Source organism: Ambystoma mexicanum, chromosome 11, assembly GCF_040938575.1.
Source record: "Ambystoma mexicanum isolate Mex_15411 chromosome 11, UKY_AmexF1_1, whole genome shotgun sequence".
In the NCBI taxonomy this organism is placed as follows: Eukaryota; Metazoa; Chordata; class Amphibia; order Caudata; family Ambystomatidae; genus Ambystoma; species Ambystoma mexicanum.
In genome coordinates, this window is record NC_090934.1 from 674,050,264 (window position 1) to 674,065,666 (window position 15,403).

At 47.6% G+C, this 15,403-nt stretch overlaps 1 protein-coding gene across 1 annotated transcript in view; it reads right to left on the reverse strand.

Moving 5' to 3' along the window:
• Positions 1 to 15,403, reverse strand: part of KIF3A (kinesin family member 3A) — a 1,370,456-nt gene that overhangs the window by 724,910 nt on the left and 630,143 nt on the right. The window contains exon 8 of the mRNA XM_069623529.1: positions 5,588 to 5,762. Coding sequence (XP_069479630.1) covers positions 5,588 to 5,762 — 175 coding nt within the window. The remainder of the gene's footprint in view (positions 1 to 5,587; positions 5,763 to 15,403) is intronic.

The window sequence follows — 15,403 nt, forward strand, 5'->3', positions numbered from 1 at the left end:
CAAAAGAACGTTAGCAGGGGTAAGTAACTTGTTCTTCGAATGGATTGTGTCCTCCCACATATTTCTCCTCTTTGATAGACTCTCAAAGCAGTATTTGATTTGGAGGAGGGAGCAGGATGCCATGAGGCCGAGCAACCTCAAAATAATTGAAGGCCGGGAGACACTGGGCACTGAAATTCGGTGACCATCTGAAAAATGTCTTGAGCTCTCACCTCAGGTGGAGAGCTCTTTCCCAAGGATGTATCCAGAACAGCTCAGATGAATTGGAGTTTCTGAGAAGGAGTCATATGGGACGTCTTGTAATTGAGGGAGAATTCCAGTCTTTGAAGGGAGTGGCAGGTGATGTTGAGATGATCCAGGACTTGTTCTGGAGAACGTGCCCTGATCAGCCAATCGTCCAGGTAGGGGTAGACGTGAATCATCCCTCTCTTGAGACTCGCTACTACTAACACCACCACCACCATCAGTTTGGTGAAAACCCTCGGGCGGAGGTCAGCCCGAATGGCAGAACTCAAAATTGATAATGGGAACCACCAGCTTCGAACCTCGGGTATTTTTTGTGCTTTAGATGGATTGGCACATGAAAATAAGCATCCTGAAGGTCCAATGACACCAACCAATCCTGGAGTTGGAGCGCCTGAAGGATCTGAGAAAGTGTAGCCATTTTGAACTTGTCCTTCCTGAGGAACTTGTTCAAGTATCTCAAGTCCAAGATGGGTCTCAGTCCTCCATCCTTCTTGGGTATTAGGAAATAAGGGGAATATTAACCCGTGTTCCTCTCTGCTACAGGCATTGGTTCTATAGCCCCTTTCTGTAACAGGGTTAAAATCTCCTGCACAAGGAGCGGATCTGGAATTCTCAAAGAGTGGCTACCCGGTAGGGGTGTCACGGTATTAGTTTTAGGACGGTACAATAACCTTCTTGCCAAATGACGGTATATCATGGTTATCGCGGTATAGCAGGTGGAGTTAACTAATCTTAACAAATATTTTCTAAAAGGTCATAAATTGTCAGATTTATCATCACAAACAAAACCAGGAACCCAGGGCCAGAATTGGGCTTTTCAACATACTTTCCACTGAAATGCCACCCCTTGCTTCCACCAAACACAAAAACCTGTGTGGAGAGGAGGAGGGGCAGGGGGGGAGCCCTGCTGCGACTGGCAGAGCAAACTGAATAGCTTTTCTTAAGTGGTCATTTCGGCTTTTAGCCCCCCCCACTGGCTACTGGTGAAGATGAACATGTTGCCATCTTGATAACCTGCATGCCACAGATCAATGGAGTCTGATGGTAGTATACGCTTGTGCGCATACACACACACACGCACTCTCTCTTTACGTTACAGCCTTTAGTTTACTTGTGGGCCAAAAGGTGTTCAGTAATCACGGACATGTTACACTTTGCTATGGCAGCAGGGAATACCCACAGAGATGAGTACATTTCGCACTGTGACTTATTATATGTAAATTCAATGATGGAACCAGGGAAATCCCCCATTGTCATATGTTTAGAAAACATTATCCATTATAAATATATAAACCCCAAACCGCCAACCCAAAGTAAACCCTTTTCCTTCTTGGCACTGTATTTATTCTTCCTATTGCTAACATACTGATTTTGTGTCAGGCACGTGTGCTTTATGGAATGGCATTAAAAAATGCTCCAACTGAAACTACTTGGCAGACGGCACATTCAACAGTGCAAGACCAAGACTGCGCAGCACTTGCTTACTGCAGCCTTTCCAAATCAGATTGCAAAGCACACTTAACGGTATGAACGGTATACCGGTATAAACAATGTGACGGTTATTATTGTTCAATTAAGTGGTTCACGGTATCTTTAACGGTATACCGTAATACCGTTACATCCCTACTACCCGGTGGATTGTTCTGAGGTTGCTGTAGAAAAGGAAGGCAGTAAACTTGGGCTAATGGTTTCAAAGGTCCAAGCATCCGAAGTAATGTCTCACCATTCTTCTAGATGCTTAGACAGTCTGTCCCCCACAGGTGAACTGTGATCCAAGACCTCAGAGAGGTTTTGAGGCGGCTGATGCAGCAGCAGATGATAAAAAAGCCCCTGCTTAAGCTGGCTTTGCACCACTTCTTCGTCCACCATGAGGAAATCATCTTTGGCCCCTTTGACTGGCCATTCCTCTCGCCCTTCCAACTGAGGAGTAGTAGCGAAAAGATCTACCCCGTTGTCCACTAGGTCAAAAAGGCGGAGGTTGCCTAATAGCGGTGCCTAAAGATTTGGCTGCTGCCTTCGAGATCTGCAACTTCTCAAGACTCTCGTCAGCCTTGTTGCCATAAAGGTGAGACCCGTCAAAGGACATGATGAGAAGTCTGGACTGCACATCCAGTGCAAACCCGACATCCGCAACCACGCAAACCTGTGCATAGCGGTGCTGGTAGCCATGGCTCTGCTGATGCCATCAGCAGAATCCAAACGACTCGCACATGGCTTCTTTGCCATCTCTAACTATGGCTAAGAGCCAGTCTCTTTCATCCTCTTCGGGAATGTGCTCTGCCTCCATGGAAATGCAGTCCCATAGAGCGAACGTAAACTGAGCGGGCACATGTGAAGTTGGCAGATTTGAGTGCTATACTCCCTGCGGAAAATACCTTCCTTGCCCATCCATCTACTTGTTTGTCGTCCCTATCTGGAGGGATGGTAGAGTAAGCTAATTACTTAGATGTTGCAGTAGCTGCCTGCACCACCGGACCCTCTAGAGTAGGGTGTTTCGACAGGTAGTTGGGGTCACTACTGGAAGAGTGGTACTTCTTGGTCAAGGTTTAATTAAAAGCCAGATTGGTTTCCTAATTCGTCGCCACCCTTTTCTGCAAGGCAATATGAAATGGTAATATGGGATCTGACTGAGGACCTTTATCTAGGATTCCTGTTAGATCATCTTGTTCGAATACCAATTGAAGCCTACTCCACCCCATGTAGTCCATTACCTTAGACATGAGTTGTCTGTAGGACGCATCTGCATACTCCCCAGCCTCTGGTCTCCCAAACTCCAACTCAGGTTAGGTATCCACCCTACTTGTAGTCTGTAGATTATCATAGAGGTCTCTTAACCTTGACTCCTCTGCAATAAAACTGTCAGGTACATTCAGCGTACCAAATTGGAGGCCAAATGGAGCCTCTTCATCCGACTGCTCATTTTCTTCATATATGGAATAGAGACATAAAATATTCTTTTCTCTGTAGTGGCACATAGGTTTTCACAGTAATGGGAGTATTTGTAAATAATGGGTTCGATGCTGGAAGAGTCGTCAAAACTTTCTTCATTGGCGCCATAGATTTTAATGGGGCGCTCTGCATCGATGGCGCAGCTGGCAATGATGGCGCACCTGGCATCGATGCCTTCAGTGTCGATCTCAAGGTCAACAGTTTGACTGGCGTCAAAGGTGTTGATGGTGTCGACAACCTCAATTTATGGTTCTTGCTCGACTGACCTTTTGATGAGACTTCACCGGTTCGAGGCCTCGACGGCTCTTGATGCGGATCGGGCCTTCGACCCGGGCTTGAGGGCATGCAGGATTTAGGTTGAGCCCTTTCCTTCTCAGCTTCTTTCGAGCATAGCTTGGAGGCTTCTGTTTTTCAAATAATTTGAGCATCTCTGCTCTGAAGGCCTCCCACTCGGCCGGAGTGGATATTTTGGTTGGGAGAGAAACCCTCTAGGGGAAGCCTCTGGTGATGAAGTCGACGAAGGCAACCATTAGTGCCTTCTTTTAGATTTCTTCGAGGACGAAGAAGAGTGGTGGGGAGCCACTCCTCGATCCCGACCGTTTAGCTTCCGTCCTCCGAGGAGAGTCTGCTCGACTAGTCGGTCGGAGGTTTCTTGGTTGGGGTAGGAGATTTAGGGATTCGGCCTACCTTCAACTTCCCCTTTCGTTCCTTCAAGGCTTTTCCAGTCATGGACTGGCACTTGGAGCAGTCAGAGGTGTTATTGTCTGCTCCGAGGCACCACAAACCGATACGACGGGGATCGGTCAAAGACATTTTCGATCCACAATCTCAACACTTTTTGAACCCGGTCTTCGGGATTGTCGGTGTCAACGAAGAAGAAGACATCTCGAGAATAAGTTTGTCATGAAAGTGATGAAGATGCGCGCTGTATTTCTTCAAAGCTAAAGCTGTTGGGGGGGAGGGAGGGGGAACGCAACTGAAGCCAACAGACGCTGCGCATACTATATAGGCCTTCGTGACCTCCTCCTCAAGACGAGGCCTTCGAGGGAAATCGAGTCAACGCCATTTAAGCACAGCACCCTCTTCCGAAAAAAATAAATCTGAAGCAGCTGAAACTAGATAACGTATATCAAAGATAAGGAATACGTGGGAGGACACAATCTATTCGAATATATGTTACTGGAGTACCAAATGCATTTCAGTGCAGAGCAAAGGATAAGGTCGAGTTAAAAGGGATTCCTTGGAGAAAACCTCTAAAGAGGAGGGAAAGCCGAAAGAACTGGTGAAATAATTACACAAACTTGTACAGAAGGTGACATGAGACCATTTAAAGTTAACCTACTAATAAGAAGGCTGACGCAAAGGAGTAGCATTGCAAGAAAAGACAATCAGGAGAAGGGAGACATTCTCCTGGCCTTATTTTGTTTAGGAAAGTCATATGGTCAGTTCGATTTAGTTCTTGGACAGCGGACCTTTTCATTTTGACGACTTGCTGATGACAGACGTGCACCTTAGTTATTTATATAGGCTGGGAATACTCCATCGCAATAGGAAAAGTTAGCCCTTTTTTCTCATCATTTAATGAATGAGTGAAAATGTCACAGTGTCCATGTCCTAATTCTGACCCACCAAGGTTGCCAAAGAGTACTTCAGAGACCTGAATGAGAAACAAAGGCCGAAAGTCCATATTGGAGTGGGACCTCTGGAACAAAGATCCTGAGATCCACAAGAGACTTTCCCGGCAGACGACGGGTTTCAGAGGACCAAACCATGGGAATACAGAAGGACATCATTTTTCTAAACTAAAGAGACACCATTGTGACTTTGAACTGATGTGCCTTTTGTACTTTGTTTTCCAGAACACCAACGAAAAAAGGATTCCCCAAAACATGTGAATACCTCCCCCACTTATCATTTCTATTTCCCCCCACTACATTTGTGTAGATGTACCTTCTTTTTTCAATTTTGCTCCTCTTCCTTGCTCTCTTGTGTTTTACCTTGTTATCTCACATGCGCATCAAACCTTTATATCGTTGACCCGATAAAATAAGAGAGGGAAAATTACTGTTAAGTATTCAAACACCACAATATGTTTTGATAAAGCTATGACCAAAGTTTATGCATCAATGCTATACTTACATTTTTCAAATGTTTGCCTTCTTATTGGGTTCAACCATCTGAGAACACCACAAAATGTGATCTTGGGTTTCAGAAATGCAGAACTGGCTATTTAATAGTTGTGTATCAAATTAGGATATGGTTTATAGTACTAAATTAGATTCTTGAAGGAGGGTGCATTTAATCTACAGCAAGTGATGATGTAGTAAAACAAATACATGTATATAACTAAACTGTTGCAGTGAGTAGTAATTATAAAGCAAGATTTAATTACCAGCTTCAAGTTTTCTTTTGAGGTCTTCAATCTCCTTCTGAAACTGGCGCAAGAGAGCATCTTTGGGATCTTCATTAATCCTAGCTTTATTCTTGATATTTTTGGCACGGTTTGCATATCTTAATGTGCTGATGGTTTCATCATAGTTGTAGTCTGCTGGCCCAATGTTTGCACACTAAGTATACAAAAGCAGAACACAATCATTTGTTAATAGAGATCAGTTGGCCTACTCAAAATATAAAGTACATGGCAGTGCAGCAGAGAGAGAAGCAAATCACCAATCTCGAAGTCCAGGAAACCCTAATCCTAAAAATCTCAGGGAAAAAGTTTGATTACAATAAAAACTTAATTCCCTTCACTTTCATCAGCTTTAATTCCCTTCACTTCAGCTTGCCAAAATATACTGTGATCCACAACATGAATTGGTAATACAACTTGGCTAAAATGTTGGTGACAACCCAGCTCAGATTCTTGAAATAGTCAATGGACTGTAGGACTTCAAAACAGAATAAGGCGGCTATGTCTATGGGTAGAGGCAGCTTCTGGGTGGTGGATGAGGATGTAACATTGTATTTTGCCTTGTGGCTTGGAAGGCAGGCGCTCTTGGTGTTCCAAGCAACCAAGAGGCAGTGCAACATGAGCTGCAGAGTTTCCACTACCTTCTTCCAGCATTACCCATTTCAATACCTCGTGATAATATGGAATAATGACTATGGTCAGCTCAGAAGCTAGTGATAAGTCGGTCTACCATGACACATGGCAAAAACCAAGTCCCCAGTTCCAAGTATAATTACTGGAATATGTGCAGGAGGTTAAATGGTCATTGATTCCTATGAGAAAGGAAGTAGTTGGGAATAACTGCAGAACAGACCCCAATCTAGCAAAAGCACAGCAATGCATGTGAATGGTGGAGGAGAAGTATGAATTTAGAACATTCAATAACAGACGTGATGCGAGTTCCAAGCCAAAATCAGCCATCGAAAATAGCAGATGTGCTGGAGAACCCAGATGAACATTTGGCATTTTGGCACAGTGACAATGACATCATTGGTCCTGGGGACAATTGAAAGATTAGAAGGAGAAACAATATCAGAAGTTGCGATTGAAGAAGTGAAGATGGGGAGGAACAGCTCCGTGCATGTACTGGTATCCCTTTCAGAGGCAGTAGGAGATGAAATTAAATCCTGGGGAGCATCTGATGGTTTATTGTTCTCCAGCATGGGTCTGGCATGGATTCACATGCTCATGAGTAGTCTCTGTCATCAGGCTGGGAATCCTCAGTAAAAGAAAAAATTGTTCACTTTCACTTAAACTGTTTTTTTTCCTTTAAACCAATCACTGTCCTCTGGGTCATACTGCCCCCATCCAATGACAGTCCTCTCCCTAAGCCCCTCCTCTGGCAGCCACCTTCAGATTTGGTAAGCACGTAAAGTGGTAGTATGACCAAGAAGAGCCGCCAAGGGGTCGGACGGAGGGTTCACATGTGAATCCATGCCAGACCGATGCTGGAGAACAATAGTTACAGGTAAGTAACTTAAACCTTCTACAGCATGGGGTCTGGCATGGATTCACATGCTCATGAATAATGAATACATAGCAGTACATTACACAACCACAGGCGGTGGCAAGGCTCAACAGAAGCAATTACACTTATCCCTGGAATAGACTCACCTCAAGCAAACAGGTTGCGTAGCACTGCTTGGCCGACTCTGGAATCCTCCCTGGAATTCCTGTCGACGCAGTAGAATTTCATGAAGGTGTGCATGGACCTCCACATAGTAGCCCTGCAGATGCCGAGCAGGGGCACACCAGACAGGACCGCCGTCGTCGCATTTATCACTCTGGTGGAGGGGGCAGCCGGTTAGCAAACCGATGACAGTGCAGCCGGAGAGCCATCTTGAAATGAAAGCCCTGGACAAGGCCTTCCCATGGTTCACAGGACCAAAGTTCACGATCAGCTGTGAAGTCTTCCAAAAACATTTTGTGCGTGTCACGTAGAACTTCAGGGCACGAGCAACGTCCAGCGAGTACAAGGCCCTTTCCACCGGCGACGAAGGTTTCGGGAAAAACACAGCTAACACCAAAGGCTCGTTGAGGTGGAATTCCGACGTAACCTTCAGCATGAAGGAGGAGTGCGTACGTAGCACCACCCTCGATTCATGGGAAGTTGTGTACGGTTGCTTGGTGGATAGGACCTGGATCTCACTTACCCTTCTGGCGGAGGCGATGGCCGAAAGGAAAGCCGTTTTCCACAAGAGAAACTTGAGCAGGCCTGATGCAGAGGCTCAAAGGGGGCATCCATGAGCCTCATCAGGACCACGTTGAGTTTCCACGCCGGGGCGCGAGCCTTCACCGATGGGAAAGATCTGAAACGTCCTTTGAGAAACTCCTCGACGAGTCAGTGGGACCAAAGTGAAGATCTTCCTGGTGACCTGGTGTAGTGGGAGATAGCCGCCAGATGTACCTTGATGGAGGCGTGTGCCAGTCCGGCAATGGCCAAGGATAGTAAGTATGGCAAGATCTGTCGGGCCCTGACCCTCAAAGGGGTAATCTTCTGTGACCGGCATCACGTAGCTAAACGCTTCCACTTGTGACCGTAGCACTTCAAGGTCGACAACGCCATGGCCTTGGCGAAGACTTCCCTGCAGTGCGCAGGCAACTCATATCCTCCAAACTGTAGAGCTGCAGGAGCCAAGCCCTCAGGTTCAGGGATCCTGGGTCGTGATGCAGGATTGCGCCTCCTTCACTGGTGAGAAGATTCGGAACGACAGGCGGCTTGACCGCAGGTGATGCGGACAGACTGAGAAGGTCCGGGTACCAAATCTGACTCGGCCATGCCAGGGCGATGAGAATCATCCTGCATTGATACTGTGAGTGTGTTGATGATTCGTAGCAGGAGAGGGAATGGAGGAAACGCGTACAGAAACCGTCCTTCCCACGGGGAGGGGAATGCATCCCCCAGGCTTCCCTGGAATCTGCTGGAAAACTTCTGGCATTTGGAGTTTGCCACCGTTGCAAATCGATCGATCTGGGGCTTGCCCAGCAGGCGGTTCACCTGATCCTGCCGCAGTTCCCACTCGTGGCTGGAACGCAGTTCCCTGCTGAGGGACTCTGCAATGGTGTTCTTGACTCCCGCCAGGTGGAGTGGGATGAGGAACATCCACTGTCAGACGACCCAGCGCCACAAGTCCTGCACTTCCTTGGAGAGCGCCAGGGATTGAGTGCCCCCCCTGCTTCTTGAAGTAAAACATGGTGGTGGTGTTGTCCGTGAAGATCCTCATCACCTTGCCTTTCAGAGACGGGAGGAATGACTTGAGGGTCCAGAACACTCAAAATAGCTCCAGGATGTTGATATGAAAATCCTTCTCCTCTGGCAATCACAGGCCCTTGGGAGTGCAGACGTCCGACGTGTGCTACCCATCGCTCTAGGGAGGTGTCTGTGGTGACCGGCTCCTGGTATGGAAGGTTCTGAAATGCTGTGCCTTGGGCGATGTTGGAGCAAACGCCCCACCATACCATAACCCGACGGAACTCGTTGAGATATCTTGTCCATGAAGCTTCCGGACACCTGTGCCCCGCGGGTATCGACAAATTCCTGAAAGGGTTGCATTTGCAACCTGCAGAGCCAGACAAGGTACATGCAGGACAGCATCATGCCCATTATCGACTTAATGGCCCGCACCGTGGCAGTCTTCGTCGATGACAGCGTTGCACCTTCCCAAGAACGGCTGCTATCCCCTCCTCCGAGGGTGATGCCAGGCAAGACACTGTATTGAGTCTGGCGCCTAGGAATACCGCATTCTGCAATGTCGTTAAGCAGGACTTTGGATAGTTGACAGAGAATCCCATCTCCGTCAGTAGCCAGATGGTCGCCTCCATGTGTTCTTTGGCCAGCTCCCAAGAGGCGCGAATCAGCCAGTCATCTAGGTACGGGAATACGTATATATGTGCTGTAGACCACTGGTGCCAGGCGTTTCGTGAAGACTCTGAGGGCCGACTTTAAGCCGAAAGGTAGGGCCTTGAACTGGTAGTGCTGTCCCTGAACCACAAAACATAGAGATGGTCGATTCTTCTTGTGAATGGGGACGTGGAAGTATGCATCCTCCAGGTCCAACAACATCAAGAAATCTCCTCTTTCCAGTTGGCTGAGCATGTGCTGCAACGTGACCATCCTGAAGTTTTGAGACTTTAGGTATTTGTTCGGATGTCGTAGGTCTAGGATGGGCCTCCAGCCCCTTATCTTCTTTCTGACCAGAAAAAATCTGGAATAAACTCCGGAGCCCCGGAGTCACTGGGGAACTAGCTCCATCGCCCCTTTTCGCACATGGCCCTCACCTCTTCCAGGAGCTGAGGCATGAGCTGCTCCTGGCAGGTAACCAGAGGGATCCGCGGACACCTGTGTTGAAACTCAAGGGTGTGTCCTTGGTGGTGAGAGCATCCAGCACCCATGGTGATCTTTCTCCACTCGCTGACGAACCTCAGCCAGCATCCCACCATGGTGCACGAGTGGGGGCCCTGACGTCCCAGCCGGTTCAGGCTTCCTTTGGCACAGGTGTCCTGCTCTGCGGGCGACAGCAACGCGGTCATCCGCTGCCGTAGTCCTGGGAACAGCCTCTGTAGGCTTCCTGAGTTGTGGAGATGGAAGGCTGAAGGTACGATGAGGAGAATCCTTTTGAAGACCTGCTAGACTTTCCCCTGGAGGAGCGAAAAGAAGAGTGTTGCTGCTGTAAGGTCCCCACAGAATGGACCGTCTCCGTATCCGCTTTGATGGCCTGGAGGGACTCGTCGATGACTTTCCCCAAACAGGTTCTCTCTGTCGAAGAGCATGCCTAGCACCTTTGGTTTGAACTTCCTGGTGGAAATTTGTGGCCTTCATCCAGCCTTGGCATTGAAAGCAGGCAACGTTCCACATTTGCCAGAACCCTGTGTCTGCAACGTCCAATGCCACTGTGAGTAGACGCTACCTCCTCTTCCTGGAAGAGAGCTATTGCCTCCATCTTATCGTCGGGGAGGCACTCCAGAACAGGCCCCAGCTTGTACCACAACTCCCTGTCGTACCTGGCTAGGACTGCCAGTGCGTTAGCCGCCTTGATAGTGGACACTGCAGTGTAAATCATGTTCTTTCCCATGGTTTCCATCCTCTTCCCCTTGCTGTCCAGAGGGACCGAAGACGAGGACGGGTTGGCCGACTGTTTCCCCGCGTCTGGGGTTACCACTGAATATGGCGATGGCTGCAACCTCAGGCACTTGGGTGCGGAGTTCAGCACCCGATATTTCTCCTCCAGCCTATCGCGTTTGGCTGGAGCCCTGCAAGGGTTCTTCATGAGGGTCAGGCCCTCTTCCCAAACGTCATCCAGAAGGGGCACCCTAAAAGGACTTAGAAGACCGCTCCTAGGACCGTCCGGTCCTGGGTGAGGCTGGGAGCGCGGGTCAGAGGCCTTGTCGTTAAGCCACGCCACCAATTTGCAGTGCCTGTCATTCGTCGTCTGCTTGGAGAACCCAAGGCATATCTCGCATTCCACTTCCTTGTGGGCCGGGTGCAGTAAAGGCATTGAAGGTGCTTGTCCTCCACAAACATTACATAGCCTGCATTTGGTGCAGGGCATGAAAAGGGACCTTTCCTCCTCCTCAGTCATGGTCGGAGGGTGCAAAGTAGGCCCGATGGCCTTCTAGAATCTTCGATCTTCACCCTTGAGGAGCGCAGTACTTCACAGACAACGGGATCCTGTTGTCGGCCGGAAAAGCAAAGAGCACACTGGCTTCTTTGAAACAAAAATAGAACTTTTTCTGTCAAAAACAAGAAAAAACATACAAATAGCTCGGGGAGCAAACTCGAGGACTCCCAAAACTGAAACGTGCAGCAAAAATCTCAAGATGGCTGCCAGAGGAGGGGCTTAGGGAGAAGAATGTCATTGGATTGGGCAGCATGACCCAGAGGACAGTGATTGGTTTAAAGGAGAAACACAGTTTTTAAGTGAAAGTGAAACTGTTTTTTCTTTCACCCGACAGGAAATTTTCAGGAGCATGTGAATCCATGCCAGATCACATGCTGCATAATAATGGTCCTACTGGGCCTTGTGTCATTCAGATCGTGTAAGTGCAGTAACAAGAAATGCAGAGGTAAGGGAGGTGGAGTGCTGGTAGGCATACCAATGCTGTGACATCATATGACCCCTCCAAAGCATCTTTCATAGGTCTGCACATCAGAGTTCAGGGTGCGCCTGTCCTGGTCCATGTGCATGCCTATGAAATAAAATAGGAGGATCTAAACATTTTTTATTTATCTGCAAATACACAGATAAACTCCATTATAAAATACAAAAACAAAATATATTTTGTTAACTGACATTCATGAAATGGGACCCAGAGGAGGGACCCATTAATTTGAGCGGGGAGCCCTGGCGCCCCAATGGACAGCTCGGTCCTGCCCTTCAGTTGGCTCTATTCTCCTCCTTCTCCAAAACTCTTCACACAATCTGCTCTTCTGCTTTCCTGCTCCCCCTCTCTACCACCCTACTTTTCTGGGAACTGGCCTTAACATAGGGCATTCACATGGTGCTTACCCACTGTCTAGCTGGGGGTGATGGGTGTTTCTCTGCAGTTATTTGATTAAGAGCAAGGCTTTTTAGTCCTAGACTGTGAGAGGAAGGCATTTAAAAAGGGATGGCAGCCTTTTTGGGAACTGTGAGTGTGCAGTAGTGATGGATCGACATGTGCCATTTTTGTTGCTACAGACTTTTAATAAAGTATAAATAGAGTTGCGGAAAGGCCTTGCTAGCCCTAACGCTAAGAGAGGTTTCCTTCTAAATATAAATCTTAAATGGGTCCATCAGAATGTCAAAAATTAAGAATTGTCCACCGTCGTGTCGAAACCCTAACTCTAACCCTCACACTAACAACTTAACCAAAATGTGCAAAGGAGTGTCTTCGTAGCAGATCCTTCACAGTTCTTTTCAACAGCTCCAAATGGTGCAAAAACTAACAAAGTTGCACAGGGGACAAGAGCATGTCTCCCTTCTCTTGACCTTGCCACAATGTTCACAATCCTAGGGGTTGTCTCCCTTCCCCAGGTTTCTCTTCCTTTTACACAGCCAACCGAGTTCACTCCTCTCCCTGGTACTGTCACTAAGAAGAGTAGCTACAATTGTTCTTAAATGGGTGTGAGACCCAGACTTGCGTAACAAACACAGTTCTCTTCCCAGGGAGACTTGGTGTACTCTCCTGCCAAGTACTACCTATTGCACAGCCAACCTGGTACTGTGACTATGAAGATGAGCAACTGTAGTATTCCCTTCTGTCTTCCTCTTTCTGTGTAGGCTTGGTTTGCTCTCCTGACAAGCACTACCATGTACGACCAAAGATGTAACAGTTTCTTCACTATCACTTTTAGGGTACTAGAACCTAGTTTCAGGGTATTCCTCCCCCTGCATCGCTTGTCGCTACCTCTTCTCCTTATCAAGGTCCCAGATCCTGGGTTCGGCGTATCCTGTACCCCTTTTGGCTTGATATAACATATTTCAGTTATGAGGGCCTCAGTCCCTAGGTATGGAGTATTCTTCCCCCTTCTCTCTTGCCACAACTTCTTTGGCTTCCTAGCAGTTCCCTGCCCCTTGGCATAGCTGTGGGTTTGGTGCTGCAGCAACAGAATTCCAATAGGAAGTCGTCACACTTCCGAAATCTCGGGATCACCTGCCATCTTCAACGACCAGCTTGCAGTCCCAGCCATTATCTCTAGACCGGCTCCGTAGCTCTCTACCTCACCCTGGGAGTTCCGGCTTCATTCCCAGGTGCAGTAAACGTGGTCCTCTTCCTCGTGGCTCCTCCAGGGAGGACTGGTCTTCGTTTGGAGTCCTTCCTTGCTTTTTATTTATCGGGTTCAACCGAATTGAATAGGCTAGTTTGCTCACTGCGAATCCGCTGGGTGCTCTTCATTTTAGTACTAATTTTCATGATGTCATGACTGCTCTTCTTCGTCTCATAACGACAAGGCGGACAAACTTCTACCTTGCTTGCATACATAAACGTATTTTGGAGTCTTACATCATGGAGAGGGTATGGGGAGCTGGGATTGTGGACATGAGAAGGGTTTGCTCCCATGGGAGAAGGGACGACACCCACAGATTTGTCACAGAACAAACTATGCTCTTTTAGAGCTTGTTTGTGAGCAGCCTGTGTTTCTCTTGCTTTGCTGGAGTTTCCAATCTGCCATTTTCCCGACAAACTTAGTTTTCCCACCTCCTACATACACACAAACACACATACCCCACCACCCAAGTGCTGTGGAGGTCAATGTAAGGGGATGTTATATACATGCATTGATGCTGATTTGAGGGTGATGGTGAGCAACTCCACTGAGGTTTTTTTGGCTGAGTGAGGGTTATGTACTATACTTAAGTGAAGGGAGCACTGGTGTGTGTTTTTCTTCGTCTCCGACTGGTTCTTGGCTTGGTGTAACGCACCTCTTGGTACAAGGGAAAAAGAAAGAGCACTCGCTGAAATCATTGAGGATTGACCCTGCGGAATGCAGGACTGGGGTAGAGTGTGGGGTGTGAAGAATCTGAGGGGACTCTCCCCAGAAACTGGTCTGGGACCCTCATGTGGCTAGGGAAATGCAGGTGCTTTCTGATCCCGACCCTGGGGGCGGTGTACTGATGGGGGAATTTTATGGGTGAACCAGACCAGCAACACCGAGAGGAACCCCTTTTTAACTTTCCCCATAAGCCCTCCCTTTTGAAGGCTTTTTGGCAACTGAAAAAAATGGAGTGAGCCACTTGTGTTTGTGCAAGAGGCATTGAAATTACCTATTCCTGCTTACTGACAGCGTTTGCACAAGGAGTCCCTTTTAAATGTCCATCATTAAGGAGGCGGGCCTTTAGGCTCAAAATAGCTCACCACTAGCAGACCGCGGTGTTTTGTGGTCGTTGGTGCGGGGGGAAGCGTGCTCCCTACAATCGTTCTCTGTATAGCGGAAACTGGCTGGCTTCGTATGAGAACCGATCACCAATGAATAGTAAAATGCATATCTCAGCGACGCGGCCACTATTAGAAGTGGTTTCTGTATGCTGGCTCCTGGGCTCTCGCGCATTTCAGCTCTGATTGTAATTTGCTCTGCCGGGGCACGTGGGATCCGGTGGCCTCCTTTATTCTGTGTACTTTTGAATGTTGACATTAACCGGGCAATTGATTCACTTCCCCCTTGATTCTATAACTAATTGCAGGGTGGCAACTCCGGGCCGGGTGCCTCGGAGCTTCCCGATGTTCATCTACTTCGAAAAAAGACTTCTATGACATTTTATCCTGTTCTTGCTTTCTACTGGAGTGCCTGAAGGTGACTGCGGGCTAAGAGCCTTGGAGCCGTCTGATTGACCATCTCAGAGAATTTCTTTTATATTTTTAAACTCATTGATATTGGTCCAGATGGTGACCGTTGGCTTGATGCCTTGGAGCTGATGGACAGACTTTTAAATTACATTTTTATTTGTATTTTTATTTGAATTGTAGGGCAGCGATTGCGGGTCAGGTGTCTTTGAACTGCCTTACATTTATCCATTCTGAAGCCTCATCCTTTTATACATATTCAATATTTTATACTGTTATTGTATTCCTCTACAGTGCCCGACGGTGACTGTGGACTTAGAGCCTTTGAGACGTAGGAGAGGCACTAAACAGTGAACATCTTTTCCTGGTAACTTTATCTGAAGAGCAGGGTGGGGACTGTGGGCCAGTTGCCTTGGTGTTGCTGCAGTGATACTTGATTGTTAACAATCCTTTGAATTGTATGAATTTTATTGCCTGTTTCACCTTATCTAATTGCCC